The sequence below is a fragment of the Tilletiaria anomala genome (genome assembly GCF_000711695.1).
Source record: "Tilletiaria anomala UBC 951 chromosome Unknown K437scaffold_84, whole genome shotgun sequence".
NCBI classification, from domain to species: domain Eukaryota; kingdom Fungi; phylum Basidiomycota; class Exobasidiomycetes; order Georgefischeriales; family Tilletiariaceae; genus Tilletiaria; species Tilletiaria anomala.
This window is the reverse complement of record NW_013546938.1, coordinates 1-19,174: the sequence shown is the minus strand read 5'-3', so window position 1 is coordinate 19,174 and position 19,174 is coordinate 1. Positions and strand designations below refer to the sequence as shown.

Below are 19,174 nucleotides of genomic sequence, written 5' to 3'. Positions count from 1 at the left end.
ACTTGCGAATGACGCGGGAGTCGAAGTCTGTTGCGCTGCGTGCTGCTCCGGCGTCAGAAACGCCGGAGGCGCTGTGAGTACTTCAAAGGGCATTGTCGGTGCCGGCTCTCGGCAGCAAGGAGTGCTTTTTAGTGATGCTTGCTGAACGCTTCGAAATGTCGCTTGTGAAGTCGTTGAATGGTATCCACATACACTGTGAATCTCATCGACTTACAAAATGAGCCTGTCAAGCCAAAGGATGACAGCTCAATCTTCCCTGAACCCTCGAGCTAAGGCGCGAAAGGTTAAATAAGCTTTAGGGTTATGTCTGGTGCTATGGGTGGCCGCTTGGGCGCCCATCTGCGGTCAGTGATGGCTTGAATCTGAGCTTGTGAAGGCGTGCTGAACACGGCAGTTGCTCTGCGGCTAAATAATTTCCTCCGCAGCAGCACGCGCGGAAACCACTCATAGCGACACGCAACTGTGGGTGTGGGCGGAGAGGAAAGCGAATGCTTGCAGCTCATGCGGTAGGCCACAGATTGTAACTCCATTTTAGCAACCTTCTCGGCCTGATCAGCATCACTCTTGTAGCCAGCATCAGGTCTTTCGGCAAGGTAAGAAGCTCAAAATGGTGCGAAACAGCAGTAACCCAGCCCACAAGCAGGGCGTTGAGAGGAACGGTGAGTCAAGTCAGGCTCGACGGCGGCTCGACCTTGACGTCGAAGCAGCCACTTGTGACTACTCCTACTGCCTGGGCAACGACTGACGAGCCGCCCATGGCACTATATTGTTTCCCACCTCATTAGGTCTCGTTTGGGGCATCAACCGCGGCCATGTCACTGAGCGTCGGGTGCTGAAGGCTAAGCCTTCGCACCGCAAGGGGAAGACCTCGCAGCGTGTTGCTACTATTCGCAGCGTCATCAGGGAGGTGGCTGGCTTTGCTCCTTACGAGAGGCGGGCAATGGAATTGATTAGGAACTCGAAGGTGAGCATTATTGCAATTGAGAATCGTGCTAATGCGGTAGAGACTTTCCGCGGCAATAGTCGGTGTAGAAAGAAAGGGGCAAGGGCATGGTCTGGATCCGACAAAGGAGGAAGCTGGGAAAGCAGTGGTTGGTACGCAGAGGAAGCTGCGTCAGCTACAAAAGTTTTGGCTTTGCCAACATCGAAGCCAAAGCCATTAAGGAGGCGTAATTGTGAGGCGGAAGGACATGCAGACGGCCGAAGCGCCAATCAGTGCAAAGCGGCGAGGGTGCCAGACACAGCCCTGTGGCATAAAGTTTTCGTCACACTACTAGTGACCTGTTAGGCCCCAGGCTTCAAGTGTTGCATCATAAGTTTCGGGCCAGAGCACAATACTTCCATCATGGCTATGCTGGCAGGGTGCTGGCACTTTGTGGATGCATGAAGGATGAACATAAAGCATTTACAGTGGATAGGCCTCGGAAGGGTCTGATGTCAGGCTGAAGGGACGGCGGGTTTATCATTCTCTCGGCTTTGCATGAACATGCCTCGATCACGACGATTCGAGGACCGCATACTGATTACGATTCTTCGACTCCCCCACCATCTACAGGACAAGCGCGCTCGCAAGTTCATCAAGCGAAGGATCGGAACCCTCCGCCGCGCAAAGGCAAAGATGGAGATGCTCACCAACGTCATTGCCGAGCAGCGTCGCGCTGGTCACTAAGCGGATCGCCAATGAACCTAGATCGCAGCCCCTTTCTCTTTAACTTTCACACCAAATGCACAGCACACGGGAATAGGGCTGCGGGTCGTTGGTCTCCGCTTGGACACCGCTCCAGTTATGCAGCATGTCTAAGAGTGTAATACTATGATCTTTCTCAACAGCAGCTTCTGTGTCGCGTCGTACTGGGTCTACATTTCGGGTTAACTGAGCCGAAAATACGAGTTTGTTTTTGTTCAAGGTTTGTTGTGAGGGGGTACATAACTACAAGATCGTGGAAGTATGCTACAAGGGGGTTATTCTGACGATGGAGCCTGGATTCAAATGTAATCCTTGCTCAGGTCGACGTCTTTCAGATGGGTATTCTGGATCTTCGGTTTCCGACTGCTGCTAGTGCTGCTAGCGGATCCCCTGCCGCCCCGTCCTCTCCCCCGACCGCGGCCCGATCCACCTCGTCCCGTCGCAGCAGTCTTGTCACCGTGCAGCATACCTTTCGTCCCAAACGCTGAGATGGGAGCGTTGTTGCTGCTAACTGTGCTGTCAGTCATCCCAGACGATGCGGAAGGCAGGATGGCAGTGACGCGCATGCCGTCAGCCTCAAGCTGCTTGGAGAGATCGACTGCATCTGGCGAGTTGAAGGAATGCCACAGGTCTCGGAACTCTGGAGCGGGTTGATGGGAGATGTAAATCAGCACGATATCGACTAGGCGTGGAAAAAGACGAAATGCTGTCTTCCTCGCGCTCTCACCTTGATCTACATCTTTCACCTCTTCCCCTCTGATGGGATTCCAGGAAACGCCCTTGATGAGACCATCTCTGCTCTGCTTCCAGACGAGGACCTCCCTTTCTTCCCTTGGCACATTCTTGGTCAATTGTTCAATCGCAACTTTAACATCAGGCCATGATTCTCGCAGGTCAGTCATCTTGATGACCGGCTTCAGCGGCAAGCGCCTTGTCCCGTAGGGTACATCCTTCTTGGATGGGTACACAGCATCGTAGCGATCGCGGATGAGCTGCATCAAGTCACCCTTGGAGCGCAGTTCATAGTCTGGGCGATAGGTCAGCGTGCCGTTGATCGAGTTGAGGACGACGCGTTCGTGATTGGCGAAGCGCGAGTAGAGGGACGAGTTGCGGTCAAGCAACGACTCGAAGCCTGAGCCGAGGCCGAGCGCAAAGTCTTCCAATCGAACTGGATTGGTCTCGCGCTGCAGAATTCAGCACACTCTCCCTGTAGTCAGCATCCAATGTGCTTGCAACTTGGATGGCAACGCCAAGAAACGTAGTGATTCACCTTGAGTGCATCGACGGCGCTTGCCAATTGCGTGTTCTCCAACCGACCAGCGCCAGTATTGGCCGGTTGGCTGTAAACATCGGCGCCTGAGGTCGACATCCTTACCAGCAAGAATTAAGCAGTTGCCCCTTTATACCGCTCGTGGTATGCTGAAGTGACCAAATGTTAGCGCAGCAACGGCCGTTTCACGTTGCACGTGGGTAGTCGGCCTTGCGACGCACTTGCAACTTGGGTCCAGGAATCACGTGTTTCAGCTGCCTAGCATCCATTAGGATTGATTTTAGCGTGCACCCTCTTTCATCAAACTGCAAAAAACAATCATTGACATCGTACTCACCACAATTTTGCATGCTGACCGCTAATCGCGACGCGCAGTCGATTGCTCGTGGTCGACGGTCGTGGGCAACAACTGAGCACACCTTTTATGCAGGTTGACTCCGAGGTCCGAGCAACAAGTAGATGTCTAAATTGTTGAGGCGTTCAGCCCACTGCCGTAAGCCCACATACGGCACTTAGGGTTATATGTCTGAGGGTCGTTTTGCGTCCATCCATATTTGTCGGTGCAACCAATTCTTCAGGCGATCAACATTTCTCCTAGTGTCTTCCGATCGCCATGGTTCGGCGGGTGGTTCATCGTCATCGCACCCACTGTAACCTTATCCCGACTCAGAATATCTCTCGCACTACTTTGATGGAGCATGTATACCGAAGTTATTTGTTCAAGAACAAGCCTGATGATGTGATATCAAGTGAAGGTGCGAGTTCACTACGTGATGCACGCTGTGCAGTGTGCCAGACTTTACCAGGCTATTTCTGATCAGGACACGGATGAAGCTCCTCGATGCCGCACCCCGAAAGGCGATTCAAGTCTGGCAATGTGTGAAAGTCTGGCCTTGCCTCGGCTGGCCAGGTCTCGAATATGGAATATGGGCTCTGGACGTTGAGAACCTGGCAGGTTACAAGAGGCCACATGGCGCAAGACTGGGCAAAGCGCAAAATCTTCTACAGGAAGAAGTTCCCTGTTCGAAGCTAATGGGAAGCTAGAATATCAGGTCCTAGCAGTACATGGTTGTTGGGCTGCCGTGGACCAATGGCTGCCGCTGGTAGTACGATGTTCAAAGAGTAGTACAAGGGATCAGGTACATTTGTACACATGTTGAGACCTTTTTCCCGGAGCTGCTCTGAGCGTCCCAGATCCTAATGACCCAATCTGTCATCGGGTCATCACCACCTTGCCAGCCTTATGGCACCATCCATGGCAGTTACGTGACCTTCCATCGCCTATGCAGGCTAGGTACTGTGCCGGCGGCACGCCTCGCGACGGGTGATGCGTGCACTGCAAAACCTGCAAAGTCCTGCGGAGTTGCAAACAGCAAATTTATGCCGACTCTCATACGCAAGCCCTGCTGGCCGATGTATGTACTGGCGCTGCTGCCAATTGCCGAATGCGGCAAGGGAGACTCTGTCCGTCATGTCTCCCATGCATCTGTGAATGTGCACTGGCCGTAAAACTATCGGAACTTCCGAGTCGCATCCGTGTCGCACACACCAATTCAACAGAATATCATTATGAAACTCAGAAGGCTGTTCCACTCACAACTGGCCCGCATGTGTGTGCACTGTGCTCACAAGACACATGAACATGTGTAGACCGCAGGCAGCACTGGCATGAGCCAAAAGTCCACTTGACCCTCTTCTAGAATGTGGCCACGTTCTGCTTACCTGCTGTATGTTCCACTTTCTATTTATTGTGCATTAGCGACCAGATTGAAAGGTGCACGCAACACGTTGTCCTCTCGTTATTCGTGCCAGTAGCTTCCGTTCGAGGTTCGTGACATAGTGTGCAGCTCCTCCTATGCATGTACATGTGTACCAATGTTTCATGTAAACATCCCCTCTGTTCCCGCTGGGGCTTTGCCGAGGAAGGCCCGGGTGTTGGACAGGCCGACGCGCGCGTCCGTGCGCGCAAGTAGTGCGGACTGCACTGCTACAATATGGTGGGTGGAATTGCACCATCAGTGCGCGCAAGACCTTGCAAGATGACTGACGCAGAGGACGCATCGTATGCAGACGTCCCTCTGTAGGTATGTACTCTTCATGGAGGCATGGCAGAAGAGGGTAGAGGCTGGCTCATTGGGGCTCGTAACGAGCTTCAACATGTGGCGTTGATGCCAGACAGCTCTCTCTCTATATACAGCGTCGCCGAAGAAGACTATTTTTATCTCATCACGTCTGGCACAGCCTTCACAAACCCTAACAGTCCACAATCCTTCGCATGAAAGCATGGTCTTGCGTGATGCCAAATGGATGACCAGGATCAACCTCAACCGGCGTCGACATCCTCACCGTGTTGGATTTATACATAACCCCCCTGCCGATGCTGATGCCAATGCAGAACATGACATACGATGGTGAAACAGCATTCGACCCATGTCGGGTGGCGTGCTGGAGGTGGAAGCGGGAAGAGGAAAGGGCTCGTCAAAGTTCACAGGCCATAGCGCAGACTGGCCCGACCCATGAAAGCTCTAGTACCAATGTCGAGCTCCCGTACATACCTCCCGCAGCCCCCCCCCCACAAGTGACGAGGCCGAGAGTTTGCGCCCGTGCATTGTTGCGAGCTCTGTTTTCCTCTTCAATTGCAAGAAAGAGAGGAGTTGCAGTGTCTTCCCTGCTGCCATCTGCCAAGTCTGCAAAACTGCGCAATCCCTGACGCGCGGCACGCCCTGGCAGGCTGGCATGCGCGCGTCGGGCCTCCTCCATCCCTGCCCGCCTGGTTTATCATCCGCTTTGCCTGTGGGCTTGTGCCGTTGCCATGCGCTGGAGCGCATTCAGCTTTCCTCTTTTTTCAGAACAAAAAAAATGCTCACGTGCACAGTGTCAGCATTGGCGAACTCAGCGCCACTTCCCATTCTAAAATTTAGTTTTGACCCGCCAGGCGGTATTCCACTTTCATTTTAATTTAATTTACTAGCGACAAACACACATTTTTGAGACTGTCGCAAATTTACGCTCACGCCGCAATCAGAAACTGGAGCAGTGGCAGGCTGTGGAATGCAAGGTGCGCTCCACAAAGCCGCAGTTTTTCAAGATTCCAATTAGGACAGTGCTCTGGCGCCTGGTGGTGTCCTGCGTTGCGCGCATCATTCGGTCTTTCCCTTCCAGACAGCAGATGTGATGATACCCATTCCACCCACCATGCAAGCGTGAGTGTGTGATGCACGCACCAGCACACCTACACATTTGGCGGTCGGAGGGGAATGAGGTCCTTCTCTATTGAAACCATTCCCTTTCCCTATCTCACTCACGATGCATGCTGCATCACCTCAGCCCTGGGGTATCCTATCATCTTCTTCTCCTGCCAGCAGCACGCTTCGCCCATCAGTGCGTCGTCTCCTATCTGACGAGAGCTAAACACCGCGCCCCTCGCCACCCTCCCGCAACCTTTGTTCGCTCGTTTGCGAAGAAGCGCAGCCCGCCTTGATACCACTCCTTTCACCGTTCTGCGCTCTCACCTCTCATCTTTCCCACAACGCATACACACGCTCTCGCCTTCGCTCCTTCCTGTCCGGTCAGAGTCGCGAGAACACACCTGGACTCCTCCACCTTGTTCTCGGTTGCTCGGCGTCAGGCAGGCAGAAAAGCGCTGTAGGTCCTACTGCTTCGCATCGAACTGGCTGTGTGCGGTGATACGGTCGACGCTTCGAGCAAAAGCACGACCAGGAGCAACTGTTGCGTGTCGCACTCCTCTCAGTATCCAAGCCGCTTCAATCATAGCTGGCTGCAGCGACCACGAGCGAGGGCCACCCATCGCTCTTGCCGCCGAGCCACCCTTGTCTCGCGCCCTAAAGGGACGATCGGCGCATTGCATAGACATCGCGGGCCGGGTCAGCTATTCGACTTCCTGTTCCTCTTCCGTTTACCACGAAGAGCTGTAGATCACTGTGAGGTTATGGTCCGCTTCTCGTGGTGGTGATGATGGCCTAAAGGTTGTGCATCCATCTTCGTGCGTGCTGAACTATATTCACTTGGTCTCCTCTTGCCAGTCCTCCCCTTAGAAGATCGCACTCACCTAGAAACGAGCACACACAGCTCCATTTGCCTCGATCTTGCATACAGCTGCAATAGACCGGCCACTCTATCGTTTGGCATTCCAATTTGAACTGTCCGGGCAACGCATACGCCTCTCCCTTCCCCTTCACCATGGGTCGTCTCTCGTTTGCTGTCGGGCCCAGCTTCCGGTTCTCGGGCTCGTTCAAATCGCGCATGGCACAGTTCCTTGGCTGGTTCATGCAGCGACTGCCATTCCTGTCGCATTTCTGCATCCTGCTGCTTGCGTTCATCGGGCCGGTCATGGCGCCGCGCATGCTCGCGTTCGTTCTGCTCGTTACCCAGACCCTGGTCAGCGGCAGCCAGGTCCGTAGCGCCTGGGGCCTTCTCCAATGCTGGTTCGGCGTCAGGGCGCACAGCAATACCGACTGGGTTCTCTATTGGCACGACCAGAAGGCCAAGCTCGTGCGCGACGGCATCGCACACAGCGTTATCCCCCACGATTCCATTCAGCACGTCATCCTCATCCCCGCATACAAGGAAGAAATGTCCACGCTTAAGGATGTGAGTTGAGCAAGCGAACGGGTCGTGCATCTTGCATACGGGCTATTGAATCCAAGGTCCATATTTCATTCTTGACAGACCATCGGTGTGCTCGCGTCCCACCCGCTTGCATCGACTTCATACCGCATCTGCTTAGGCATGGAGGAGCGTGAGGCGGGAGCAGTCAAGAAGGCTGAGACGCTCGTGCAATTCTACCGCGCCCAGCACGTCTTTCTTGACATTTGCTACTCGATCCACCCGGGCACCATCGTCGGCGAGTCGGCCGGCAAATCGTCCAATATCAACTGGGCCGCTCGCTGGATGGCCAAACGTGTGCCCGTCTCGCAGCATGAGCGTTGCGTCGTCACGGTGATGGACTCGGACACATGCTTTGCGGCCGACTACTTCCTAGCTCTGGCAGTCAAGTACTCGCTGCTGACCATCGCTAAGCGACGCTTCACAATGTTCGTGCCCCCGATCCTTTTTGACCGCAACGCACCAGACGTGCCCGTGTTCACGCGCCTTGCGGACATCTTCTGGAGCTGTGCCGGAATTGGCGGGATCTACCCGGGCTCGTCCGTCAAGATCCCCACGTCGGCCTACTCGGTCTCGCTCGAGCTGGTCAAGTTCTGCAACTTCTGGGATACCGGCCCAGAGAGCATCGGGGAGGACATGCACTTTTACGTCAAGGCCATGTTTGAGACCAAGGGCCACGTTAACTCCATTACCATCTACTCGCCCGCCAGTCAGTGCCACGTTGTTGGCGCACCCGCGCACAGCGCGTTCGCCAACTACGTAAGCGACATGGCTGCGCGCTGGAGCCAGGCAGTGCGCCACATGTGGGGCTCGCTTGACTTCGGCTACTGTTGGAAGCGCGTTTTGCTGCTGCAGTTCGGGCCTTCAGTCCGCCAACCGACGTACGTCGCGCTCGACAACGATCATGACGGCGACTTCAAAGCCGAGCGTGAACACGCGCAGGAGCTTGAGGACGCCGAGGCGGTCAAGTCGCTGTTCGAGGCTAAGCTCAAGGCCGCAGAGGCGGCGGGCGTCGTCCGTGCCGTCTCGCCCGCCGGCGAATCGGTCATCACCGAGTCATCCGTCACGAGCGTCGACATGTTCGGCGTGACGCGCGCTAAAAAGTTCACATCCATCGACTCCCCCGTAACGCCGCACCATCTCGTCTCGCCCATCATCATCGCGCCCTCTGCCAAGCTCGGCATCGTGCAGCCGCCACTGGGTGGCGACGATGACGACGACAACATGTCCGACTTTGGTGCCGACGAGGACCGCGCCCTATTCGACAGCGAATTCCACAGTGCCAACGTTGACGACGAGATCGAGACGCCGCTGTACGCCGCGGTGGGCGAGAAGAGCATCCGCGTATGGCCGTTCATCATCCTCATGTCGCGCGTATACGAGGCGCATCTCCTGATCGTCCACTTCTTTGCCATCATGGGCGTCCTGGCCTTTTACCCGTCTGCCATGTTCTCAGACGGCAGCGTCCAGTTCGGCAATCCAGCTGGGCAGTCACTTGCCTTGATCCACTGCCTTCAGGCCTTTTTCAACAGCCCGAACAGCGTCTTGCCTGGCGCCGAACCTTTGCAAGGGAGTGATCCGAAAGCGACGATGGTCTGGGTCATGCCTCCGGTGTTGCTCTGCGCCAAGCAGATTGCCGGCATTATCGGCGCTATCGGTGTCGTTTCGTCGATCTTCATGTTTGTCTTACACGACCTCTACCACCATGCCTGCACCACCGAGCGCTGGCGCCAGTCAGAGAACGTACGCCAGATCGTTCTGCGCGAGCGACATCGACAGGGCGCCGTCACCAGCGCAGACAACCCGGCAGATATGCCTGCGCGGTACCTGGGCATCCGCCCAAGCCAGACGTGCGAGCGCAAGTGGCCCATCGCCCTACTCGACTTCGCTTCCTTCCCCGCCGCGATCGTCTACGCCGCTGGGCCCCTGCTCTGGGCGCAGCTCAACCACCTCGCGACGAACAAGCTCACGTACACCGTCTCGGCCAAAGGGAAAGGTCTCGTCGTTAGCACTCGCCTTCCCGCTGGAGAGAGTGTACAGTTGCACGGGCGAAAATGGTCTGTCGAACACCATCGCATCGCTTCTTCCAAACAGGAGCTCGCGGTTGCTGTGCCCCACCGCGAACGCGAGCACATGGGCATAGAATACCTGCCCAAACCGGTCACGGCCATTTGAGAGTTGGCAGTGCGTGCATCTCGCACCTCGTCCTCTTCAAGCTCACACCCGACACTTCTTCGGCTATCCTCACGCTGGAACGGCTGGAACCGCACCGCGATGACGCTATCCCCTGTTCGGATACCACCGGTAATCACAGGGTACATCTCTCTCTATGCGGTGCTCCAAACCTGGAAACGCACCATTTTTTGCATGCATGTTCTGTCTTCTGCGCAATACGATCGGGGGTTAATCACAGTATTGCGGGGGGTTTAAAATTACTTCTCGTCAAGCCTGTCGCCCGCAAGAAGCTGCGGCCAAGGCAGTGCTCGTGCCGCGAGCACCATACCTGATACATTCTTGTCTATGAGCGCCAAGGTCATAAAGCGAATATGTGGTAAAGTTTCGAACCTAAAGTTCACACGTAATTGAAGTCATATCGTAATTGTCCATATCGATGCCTTCCCAACATACCTATTCTGATCGCCATGTTCTAGAAAACGTCAGCTCTGGGCTGTGCTACACAGACATCTGGGGTTCTAAAAGCGGTGCATGTTAAGAAGCAGGCTTGCCAGGGTCGGTGGAAGCATGATTGTGAAAAGCTTCCTTGAGCCGCTGTGGCCAATAGCCGATCCTGCGTCTGCACCCGATGCAACCACGGCGCCTCCGCCTCCAGCACCTGTACTTGACGTGTTAGTTGAGCTGCAAAGAAGCGCAGCTGGCGTGCCGCCGTTGGCTAAGGTAGAAAAGGCATAGCCCATGGCGACCTCGTCATCGTTGCACGCGCCGGTGTTGCCGCCTGCCGAGAAGAGGCCGTGGTTGGTAGGGTAATTGGACTGCTTGTCGAAGAAGACTACACGCGTACTGTTGAGCGCATTCTTGCTGCTCCATGAATCGCTGAACTTTGCGCAGTAAGCGCCAACAGACATGCGGCCCGTGAAGCTGTAGCCAATGAGGTGTTGGTTGGGCGCGCACGTCAGCTTTGTGAAGCCTGGTGCCCAGTCCTGTGTGACGTGCCGTTCGTCCGGCACAAAATCCCATATGCCTTTCTGGGCGTCCCACAGATCGCGACCGTACGTCACGTCGGTGCACAGACCTCGCGGGTTGTTCTCCGCCGTCAGACCGAGTAGACGGAGACCGTCGGGGCAGACGGCATGGCGAGTGCCAGGCAACAGGATCTTGGTGCTTGAGATCTTGTTGCTCATGACGGCGTTCCCATTGTCTGCGAAAAGCATACGAAACGTCGGCGCGGCGTCCACCTGGCCCGTCTTGATGTTTTGGGCCTGCATCAATCGCTGCCAATCCTGATAGCGCCAGTCTGCCTGACCATTGTTATCGGAGATGCTGAGTGTGTTGTTGTTCGTGTCCCATGCGGTCAGCGCCCAAAGGTCGCCCTGGCCATTAGATTGCCAGCCGACGAGGGGCCACACAGCGAATTCAAGGTCGCGATCAATCATATAATTGATAAAGTTATGCCACCAGTTCCGGTCGGCGGTAAGGGTATCGTATCGGCCTGCAGACCCAAACTCGCTGATCCAGACAGGAGCTGTGTAATGCTTGAGAGTGTCTGTGGCGACGTAGCCTGCGAGGCGATCCATAGTCTCGTTGAGCGCCGAGACGCTGAGGTCGCGGTAGAGCGGGTCAGGGAGAGTGAACGGGCCAGAGGAAGCGCCAGTGTTGTTCGCGCCGGTGTATGCGTACATGTGTGACGAGTAGACGAGCTTGTCTAAGTAAGGCAGCGTGAGGGAGAGATAGCTAGCCTGTGATAATTCCGGCCGCCAGTGCGGGAATTGCTGTAGTGGGATGCCGACCCAATTGATGCCTATGGCAGGAGGAAAGACGCTTCAGATATCAGGTTGAAATAACTCTAGAGGACAGAATCGTGCTGTCTGAACTCACCTTCAATGATAATCAAAATGTCCGGATTCGCTTCGCGTTGAATGCGGACAGCACAGTTCATGGAGGCCTGGTACCAATCTGTCGAGCCTCCTTGCCCCCAAGTTGGGTCCTGCGCGAGATCGCGTCTGACTTCATTGTAGAGCTCCGCACCGACGACGCGATTGTTGTCCTTGTACCTCTTCACCATCATAATCCAATCGTCCTGCCATTCTTTATCGCTCTGGGCGATGTTCCAGCGCGCATTCTGGTCTAGACCGCAGCACCAGATCGACTTGACAGTGTGGTTATTCAGAATGACGGCGATGCCAGCCTTCGTCAGAGCAGAGACGACTTCATCGTAAATTTGAAGCGGCGTCTTTCCCTTTAGCTGAGGGTTTGCCGCCATGGCCGAGTCGGGCACGGCATCAGTAGTGTGGATCATCTGGTTCGAGAACGGTAGTCGGATCGTGTTGATGCCGAGATTCAGAAAATTTTGAATGATCTCATTCATCGGCGCGCGGTCGAGACATAGGACGGTTTGAAACGCCATCTCTCCAGCGTGGTGGTTCGCCGGCTCATTAATGTCTCCATTTCCATTATACGTGCCCGAGGCACCATGCCAATTGCCGCCGCGTAATCGAAAGCGATTCCCGTTCGCATCGACAATGTATCGCCCCTTCGTGCTCAGCGGGCCTTTCCATGTATCACTCAGCGGCGTACCAGACGGTGCGGCATTAAGCTGCCGCTTCTCTATCCGAGATGATGTGGTCTCATGGACCACTGTTGCCACTGTCGGCATGTGCACCACGCGTGGAGCCGCAGCCAAGGCTGGCGGTGCCTCCCGACCATCCTCGTGTTCGCGCGATCTCGGCGGTGGTGCTGCATCATGCACCGATCGAACATAAATAGACGATGCAAGGGCTGAAGATGCCTGTTGCTCTGGCGAGCAGAAGAGCATACAGGCGGTTCCCAGTGCAACGGCCTTGGACAGGCTGGGTAGCATAAGCATCCCTGAAACTTGAATGTTGATTAGAGTGTGCTGGGTGAGGATCCAGGGTGAAGTTGACACGATGTGATGGTCCAGCAGGAAAGGCACACCGCTTTCGACGGACGAACGAGCGGCAGTCAACCTCGATGGAAGCTCAGGCGTCCTTACTCTTGGCTCCACCTCACGGTGAGCCACAAACAACGCGTGCTATAATGTGTATAGATAGGCCAGCAGCAAGGGGAGGATACCATCGGTTCACATGCTTAATGGGGTAAGGGCGTGTGAGGCGCGCGGATGGCCCACGCGGGGGGTGACAGGGAGATTGCTTACATAAGTGGCTTGGCAGCGAGCGACCTCGTGAGACAGTCAAGACCTTGTTTGGCTCAGAGTGTGATGACATGGGAGTTGTACACTCTCAAGTTCACAGTCCACCCCCGTCTCACTTCTCGATGACTGCAGATTGCAGTCAAAGATAAATACCACATGGGAGCTTGAGGGTTGCAGTTCCTTTCCATTGCAGCGTGCTCCACGAGGCACTTTTTCACTCGAATTGCTTCCTGGTCTTCTGGCGGGTCACTCATTGCTCGCGGCCTGCCTGGAGTCGTTGTTTCGACTTTGCAGTGAGCAGTTACGTGAGAATAGGGAGGGCACCAAATCGAAGATGGAGGAGTCGATGGAACTTGTCGCTGCAAAATGCGGTAAACAGCTGAGTGTGTCCTTGTTCCCACGACGATGGCCTGTCCCCTTCGTTCCTGAGAACCCCAGAATCACTAATCAAATGATTGTCAATCGCCAATACCTATCTGCCAGACGAATACCAACGCTGTATTCTCTCCTCCCGCTCCGACTCGAACCCCGCCGCAAAGTGCGCTTTGTACCAACGAGCTCTAGCGCAATGCAGCGCCGAAGCTGTACCACTGATTGCCGCGACGAAGCGACACTGCTCAGCGCAGATCAGGGCATACGACGCTTGCTTGCAGGCGCACGTTTCCAGGGATGATGCTGCAGACGCGTTACAGAAGGAATGCTCTGGTGTGCTTAGAGAGCTGTGGAGGTGTACGGAGATGGTCAAAACCAGGTATCAGAGCGAAAAATATTCAACAGAGGGCGAGGAGGCACGAGCGCAAGCTGAAAAGGTGTTGGGGATATAGCACAGCGCGGGAGAGAAGTAAGAACGAAGTGCAGCTCAGCTGGCCAGTCGTCATACATGTAAAAGTACAATATGTATAGTGCTTTTGTGCTCCCTGATAGCAGCTTAATTTTCCGGATGCACGCAGAGAACGCTGGGGTATCTATTTAGTGCGGCATGTGCTGACAAATACGCCCAATGTCCATGTGCGAATTCGCTGCTTATCGCGCATGTTGGCATTCTATACACTGATACCTCCGTGGATCAAATCGCCCAAGTCGAGTTGTGCGGGTTTGCTATCAGGGAAGGTGTTCCGCAACGCGTTCGGGTCACTGTCGTTGCCACTATAGTCTATCAGGAACGGCTACAGACGCTCGATGATGTGGCCCCAGTACGGACTGATTTTTGGCTGGCGTCAACAACCTGGTGAACTTCGTCATTACTGTTGAGAACGAGAAACGGCGAGTGAGCGCCAACCACACATCGCGCGAGCCGTAGAGCCTTGCACATCTTACTCTCACTGCCGTTCAATATCAAGACTCGTGTCCCGCAACCTTGCAAGAGGATGCCCAGCGGGAAGGATTGGGCATGCGCAGGATGGATGTGGCGTACGCGTCGCTGTGGAGCGAGTTTTCAGAGTGCAACCGCATATGACCAGTCCATGCTTTGAAGCCTGCCGCGTATACGTTTGCCATTTACGCCAACTCGTTGAAAATGCGGCTGGACGAACAACATCTTATTCGCCTAGCCTTCAAATGGCTCCTTTCCATCAGAGCCTCACGCAAAGTGTTGCAGATTTGCTGTACCCCTTTTGCCCAGGCATCCATACTAACAACACCGTCCACAGTCCCAGCGTCTCCAAGGACGGTGTACAGGGTTGCCAGCCTGATCCGTTCATTCTTGATACAGGCCAGCACTCTGATTCCACCTGGGAACATTGACGAGTACATGCGCCATATGAAGGAGATCAATTCTCACATCTCAACGTGATCGGCATAGAATCAAAGACGATGTCCAATGTGAGACCATTAGTGGAAGACGCTGACAGATCAGTCGCATTAAGAGAATAGACGGCTTCGTACCGACGCCAATCTTGAAGCACCAGTTCAAGGGAGGTCTTGGAAGCAGAAGGGGCGCTCTCTATATTCAGGCGTTTCTGTGCGAGAATGGACTCGAGACAGATGACAAGTTGGAATGGAGATTGCTGATTGATGCCGTACCACGGGGGAAACCTCGAATGGCGGTGTTGCCAGTGGGTTAAAAGGGGTGCAGGCTGTGCTTGCGAGCGCTCCCTCCTCGGCAGACGTCATTCCTGAATTCCAGACACCAAGACGGATCATGTCCCAGAGCAATGGTCCATTGCTGAAAAGCTCTCAAAGACCAAAAGTGACGAGGAAGGCGATGACCCACTTCAGCCGTTGAAGCCAGGTGAAGCCGAGCCGCGTGTCTCAGCCACGGGAAGCGTGGTTGGCGGAGGAGCAATGGCGATCCCACTTCGAAGATTCAGGAATGGCGCTGATGCCTAAAGAGAAGTATGCAGGCCGAGACCACATGCCGAACAATAGTGACCCACGTTTCCTCCCAAGGCACAAGCCTTCTTCTTCTACGCACTTCGCCATAGCTGCATTGCTGATTCTTACCCCATTCGAGGCGGTAATCAATAACAATGTGTGCAGCTGCTCATCTTCATCCCCTTGCATGCTGTCTCTCATCTCATATCCGTCTCCATCGTTCTCGGCTACATCTCCCGGTCATCCCGGAATAGGGCGCGCTGGCTTTGGTATAATCCTGATATTCTCGAGGTCTTCGCGCTGAGTGATGCAAGGCTGAATACCTCATCAAAGGCGAAAACGTGGAGCGTTGTCGTGATTAGAACGGGTCGCTGCTGGCTACGAATACCATTTCTTCAAGCCCACCGTGTGACGATCCAGAATGTTACTCACGGCGGTCGGCGAAAGATGGTGAAATTCAACAAGCACCAGTAGATCGACTAAGGCGCGCGTCTTCCTGGCGTGGTGGCTGGTGCCAGGCTTGCAACCATACGCAAACATAAGACAAGTTGACAGCTTGTAGATGCAAGTGCACGCGAAGTTGCGTATCTGTGTACCAATCTAATCTGGCGCAACCGTTGCAATGAAGCAGTTGAAAAGTGGAAGGGGTGAACATGGCTTCCTACTTTAGTATTTTCAATAAATATTGAACCTAAACTTCGCTGAATTGCAAGTATTGCTGAATCAATTCAAAAATGCGCATGATTCAAAGTAGAACTTCTTGAAGTTGATAAGGTCGTTGGGTGGCAAAGTTGGGCCAGTAGAAATATGAATCGAGGCTTTTCGCACGTGAAGCACCCGAAGGCCGACCTGAGCATTCTGGAATGCAGCAGGGTACCACGCGCATTCTCACAAGTACTCAATTCGAAATGTACACATTGCTCTTGTTGTCAAAGCACTCAGTCTTCGCGAAGGATGACACAAGCAGCGCCCATGCCGAGTCCAATACACATGCTCACGACAGCCACATGCTGCTTGCGCCTTTCGAGCTCGGCAAGGGCGGTGACTACGAGCCTAGCGCCGGTGGCACCCAGGGGGTGACCGAGTGCGCAAGCTCCTCCGTTGACATTGACCTTTTCAATATCGAGGCCGAGCTTCTCAACGCAGTAGACTGCCATTGAGGCGAAAGCTTCATTGATCTCAAAGAGTTCGACTTCCTCCAGCTTGATGCCGGTCTGCTCGAGGACCTTAGGGATGGCGAGGCTGGGCCCGATGCCCATGATGCGTGGTTCTAAGCCGGAGACGGCGCAGCTGACGTACTTTCCAAGGATTTTCTTTCCGAGCTGCTTGGCGTACGAGCGGCGCATGAGAAGCACTGCAGCTGCACCATCAGTGATCTGCGATGCGTTGCCGCCGGTTGTGTTGCTCGGCTCCCACTGTGGGAAAGCGGCGCGAACCTTGCCGAGCGAATCGACGCTCGAGTTGGGGCGGATGCCATCGTCAGCGCTGACGATCTTGTATTGCCGCTTGCCCGGGCCCTTTTCTGAATTTGCTGGCACGTTGATGGGCATGATTTCAGCGTCGAATTTGCCTGCTTTCTGGGCTGCTGCGGCACGTTGGTGCGAGCGAGCGGCAAATTCGTCCATGGCGCGACGAGAGATATTGAAGTCCTTGGCGACGTTCTCGGAAGTCCAACCCATTGGCATCACACAGTCCGTGGCCTCTTGGTTGATGCTCGTCACATCTTCGTCAAAGGCCCATTCATGCTTGGAATGGGAGGTCATGGCCTCCGCACCGACAGCCAGACCGCAGTTGATCTCGCCGGCCTGAATCTGGTTGGCAACTGTACGGATAGCCATCAGACCGCTACAGCAAGCACGCCAAGGTATTAGCATTTTTTGCGAAGATAGAACAGTCATTTGCTTGCATAAAGCACTCACGACGAGCAAAAGCGGTTGACAATCAGGGTTGGAGAAGTGTGGGGGATGCCAGCAGCAAGGGCAGCTGCGCGAACCTCATAGGATGAATCGGCGTTCCTAACATTGCCGACAACTATGTCTTCGATGATGGATGGATCAACATCAGCCTTGGCAATGATGCCCTTGAACATTTCCAGCATCAGGTAGGAGAAGCTGGGATCACGAGCGTGGAACGGAAGCCACAAAGTCAGCGTCCTTCGCTCTTGTCTGATCCGTTCCTCGATCCACACCTTGTCCAATACTCACGAGGTATCCTTGAGCTCTCCCTTGAAGGCTTTGCAGAAAGGAGTGCGTCCTGCAGCGACGATGACGACGTCGTCATCGTGCTTGAGCTTGGCTGCAGCCAGGCCTTTGTCGTTCCAGGTGGCAGGGTTGAGGTGGGAAGCCAGTTGTCCGATTCGAGAAGCCATCGTGCCTAGATCTATGTCTCGAAGGGTTCCGCTGTCGTCTGGGGAAGCGAAAGAGCTGGAATGGCTCGGCCAAACAGAGGATTGGGTTCAGAGATGAGTAGAAATGACTGCAGGAAGGGGAAGAAGATGCAATTCTTTTCCAAGGCCAGGAATCTGGGGTACAATATATCCAAACGGAACCTCATGCACCCCTCCTCTTCCACACCGGTCAACCCACCTCCTTGACTGCCGGTCGATGAAGAAACTAGAGCGTCATTGGGCAGGCAGCTCGGGAGTGAATCGAATCCTCATTAAAGGCCGAGCCTTATCGCTTAAGCCGGCCGAGAGCGGCTTGTGCCTGCCCCCTCTCGGCCGAGTGGCACCCATCTCTAGCCAGACAGAACCCGCCACAGTCCACAGTCCGCACTAGCTCACCCACGTCGCTTTCAGCACCTGTCCGCTGTCGGGCGCCGGCGTCCGAGTCGATCCGATACCGGCCAGATGCGACGGAGGGGCAACTCACCGCCAGCGACGGGCGAGAGCCGCCCTCGCTGTGAAGTCTGATCACTGTCAGCGTGACTTGTCGACTACAGACGTCACCTCGTCAGTCGACGCTCGCCCGTTGATGCCCTCTTGTCATTATTCTCACTCACCGGTCGCTAGTGAGTGCTGCCCATACTCCAGCGTATGTACATACACCCTTGCAGACAGCAAGCCATTCAAGAATCTTCCCTTTTACCACATAGCGAGTGACAATCAGAATGGCTTCGCTTGCACGCGTCGCACGGACCGTCGCTTCTACCTCGCCCTCGAGGCTCACTGCTTTGAATACGGCAAGAGCGTTTTCTACCTCTGTGAGTGCGCGTATTTGCTCTTAGTGTGAGGATTTCATGCTCATTTAAAAGGTACATCGGTAACCCATGATGCTCAGCCCACTGTGCAAGAGGACGTTGAAAATGTTACTGTGTGAGTGTAAAGCCGGTTCGCTCTCTGAGTTCTTCTCCTGCGTACCTAACATGCCTACTCGCTTCCAGCTTCGGCGCCGGTCTGATGGGCGCGGGAATTGCGCAGGTTCTCGCACACAAGGGTGGCTATAATGTGACGCTGTCCGATGTAACAGACAAAGCGTTGGCAAACGGTCAAAACATCATCTCCAAGTCTCTTACGCGCATCGCAAAGAAGTCCATGGCTGACGCTTCTGCCGACGAGCAGAGTAAGTTTGTCAAGGGAGTGGTGGACAGTATCAAGTACTCGACGGACGCAAAGGGGAGCGTGAAGGATACAGATCTGGTCATTGAGGCGATCGTTGAGAATATCGATATCAAGCGACAACTGTTCGAGCTGCTCGACAAGGAGGCACCGCAAGAGGCGCTATTTGCCAGCAACACATCCTCCTTGGCCATCAAGGATATTGCCGCTGCGACAAAGCGGCTCGATCGCTTTGGTGGTTTCCACGCCTTCAACCCGGTCCCGCAAATGAAGCTCGTAGAGATCATCAGGACGAATGAGACGAGTCAGGACACCTTTGATAGTCTCATGAGTGTCGCAAAAAAGATGGGAAAGGTACCTGTCGCATGTGTCGAC

General features: G+C 54.7%; 9 protein-coding genes across 9 annotated transcripts; 5 read left to right on the top strand and 4 right to left on the bottom strand.

Moving 5' to 3' along the window:
- Positions 1 to 607: 607 nt before the first annotated feature.
- On the top strand, positions 608 to 1,850 carry K437DRAFT_249765 (putative 60S ribosomal protein L36; the record flags this gene model as incomplete). The annotated part of the gene is made up of 3 exons (XM_013386124.1): positions 608 to 659; positions 786 to 964; positions 1,556 to 1,850. The coding sequence occupies 3 exons, from the start codon at positions 608 to 610 to the stop codon at positions 1,667 to 1,669; spliced, it is 345 nt and encodes a 114-aa protein (XP_013241578.1). The 3' UTR covers positions 1,670 to 1,850.
- Positions 1,851 to 1,896: 46 nt separating this feature from the next.
- On the bottom strand, positions 1,897 to 3,359 carry K437DRAFT_258417 (uncharacterized protein). The gene is made up of 4 exons (XM_013386123.1): positions 3,295 to 3,359; positions 2,958 to 3,215; positions 2,415 to 2,871; positions 1,897 to 2,327 (listed from the first exon to the last, which is right to left on the bottom strand). Exons 2-4 carry the CDS (start codon positions 3,054 to 3,056, stop codon positions 1,987 to 1,989), a joined length of 897 nt encoding a protein of 298 aa, XP_013241577.1. The 5' UTR covers positions 3,057 to 3,215; positions 3,295 to 3,359; the 3' UTR covers positions 1,897 to 1,986.
- A 791-nt stretch (positions 3,360 to 4,150) lies between these two features.
- On the top strand, positions 4,151 to 4,570 carry K437DRAFT_258414 (uncharacterized protein). Its single transcript, XM_013386122.1, has one exon. It carries the CDS (start codon positions 4,158 to 4,160, stop codon positions 4,464 to 4,466), a length of 309 nt encoding a protein of 102 aa, XP_013241576.1. The 5' UTR covers positions 4,151 to 4,157; the 3' UTR covers positions 4,467 to 4,570.
- A 2,228-nt stretch (positions 4,571 to 6,798) lies between these two features.
- Positions 6,799 to 10,017, top strand: K437DRAFT_180340 (uncharacterized protein). The gene is made up of 2 exons (XM_013386121.1): positions 6,799 to 7,568; positions 7,647 to 10,017. Exons 1-2 carry the CDS (start codon positions 7,158 to 7,160, stop codon positions 9,756 to 9,758), a joined length of 2,523 nt encoding a protein of 840 aa, XP_013241575.1. The 5' UTR covers positions 6,799 to 7,157; the 3' UTR covers positions 9,759 to 10,017.
- Positions 10,018 to 10,276: 259 nt separating this feature from the next.
- On the bottom strand, positions 10,277 to 12,414 carry K437DRAFT_227014 (glycoside hydrolase family 5 protein; the record flags this gene model as incomplete). Its single annotated transcript, XM_013386120.1, has 2 exons — positions 10,277 to 11,559; positions 11,637 to 12,414. The coding sequence occupies 2 exons, from the start codon at positions 12,412 to 12,414 to the stop codon at positions 10,277 to 10,279; spliced, it is 2,061 nt and encodes a 686-aa protein (XP_013241574.1).
- A 629-nt stretch (positions 12,415 to 13,043) lies between these two features.
- Positions 13,044 to 13,811, top strand: K437DRAFT_258410 (uncharacterized protein). The gene is made up of 2 exons (XM_013386119.1): positions 13,044 to 13,313; positions 13,414 to 13,811. Exons 1-2 carry the CDS (start codon positions 13,265 to 13,267, stop codon positions 13,752 to 13,754), a joined length of 390 nt encoding a protein of 129 aa, XP_013241573.1. The 5' UTR covers positions 13,044 to 13,264; the 3' UTR covers positions 13,755 to 13,811.
- A 1,474-nt stretch (positions 13,812 to 15,285) lies between these two features.
- K437DRAFT_258408 (uncharacterized protein) lies at positions 15,286 to 15,874 on the bottom strand. The gene is made up of 2 exons (XM_013386118.1): positions 15,498 to 15,874; positions 15,286 to 15,400 (listed from the first exon to the last, which is right to left on the bottom strand). The coding sequence occupies exon 1, from the start codon at positions 15,781 to 15,783 to the stop codon at positions 15,622 to 15,624; it is 162 nt and encodes a 53-aa protein (XP_013241572.1). The 5' UTR covers positions 15,784 to 15,874; the 3' UTR covers positions 15,286 to 15,400; positions 15,498 to 15,621.
- Positions 15,875 to 15,880: 6 nt separating this feature from the next.
- K437DRAFT_258406 (thiolase) lies at positions 15,881 to 17,791 on the bottom strand. Its single transcript, XM_013386117.1, has 3 exons — positions 17,448 to 17,791; positions 17,163 to 17,354; positions 15,881 to 17,088 (listed from the first exon to the last, which is right to left on the bottom strand). Exons 1-3 carry the CDS (start codon positions 17,609 to 17,611, stop codon positions 16,182 to 16,184), a joined length of 1,263 nt encoding a protein of 420 aa, XP_013241571.1. The 5' UTR covers positions 17,612 to 17,791; the 3' UTR covers positions 15,881 to 16,181.
- Positions 17,792 to 18,108: 317 nt separating this feature from the next.
- Positions 18,109 to 19,174, top strand: K437DRAFT_238513 (nad binding 3-hydroxyacyl-CoA dehydrogenase; the record flags this gene model as incomplete). The annotated part of the gene is made up of 4 exons (XM_013386116.1): positions 18,109 to 18,252; positions 18,337 to 18,444; positions 18,522 to 18,556; positions 18,625 to 19,174. Coding segments are annotated over exons 2-4 (678 nt in total), but the record flags the coding sequence as incomplete, so codon positions are not given.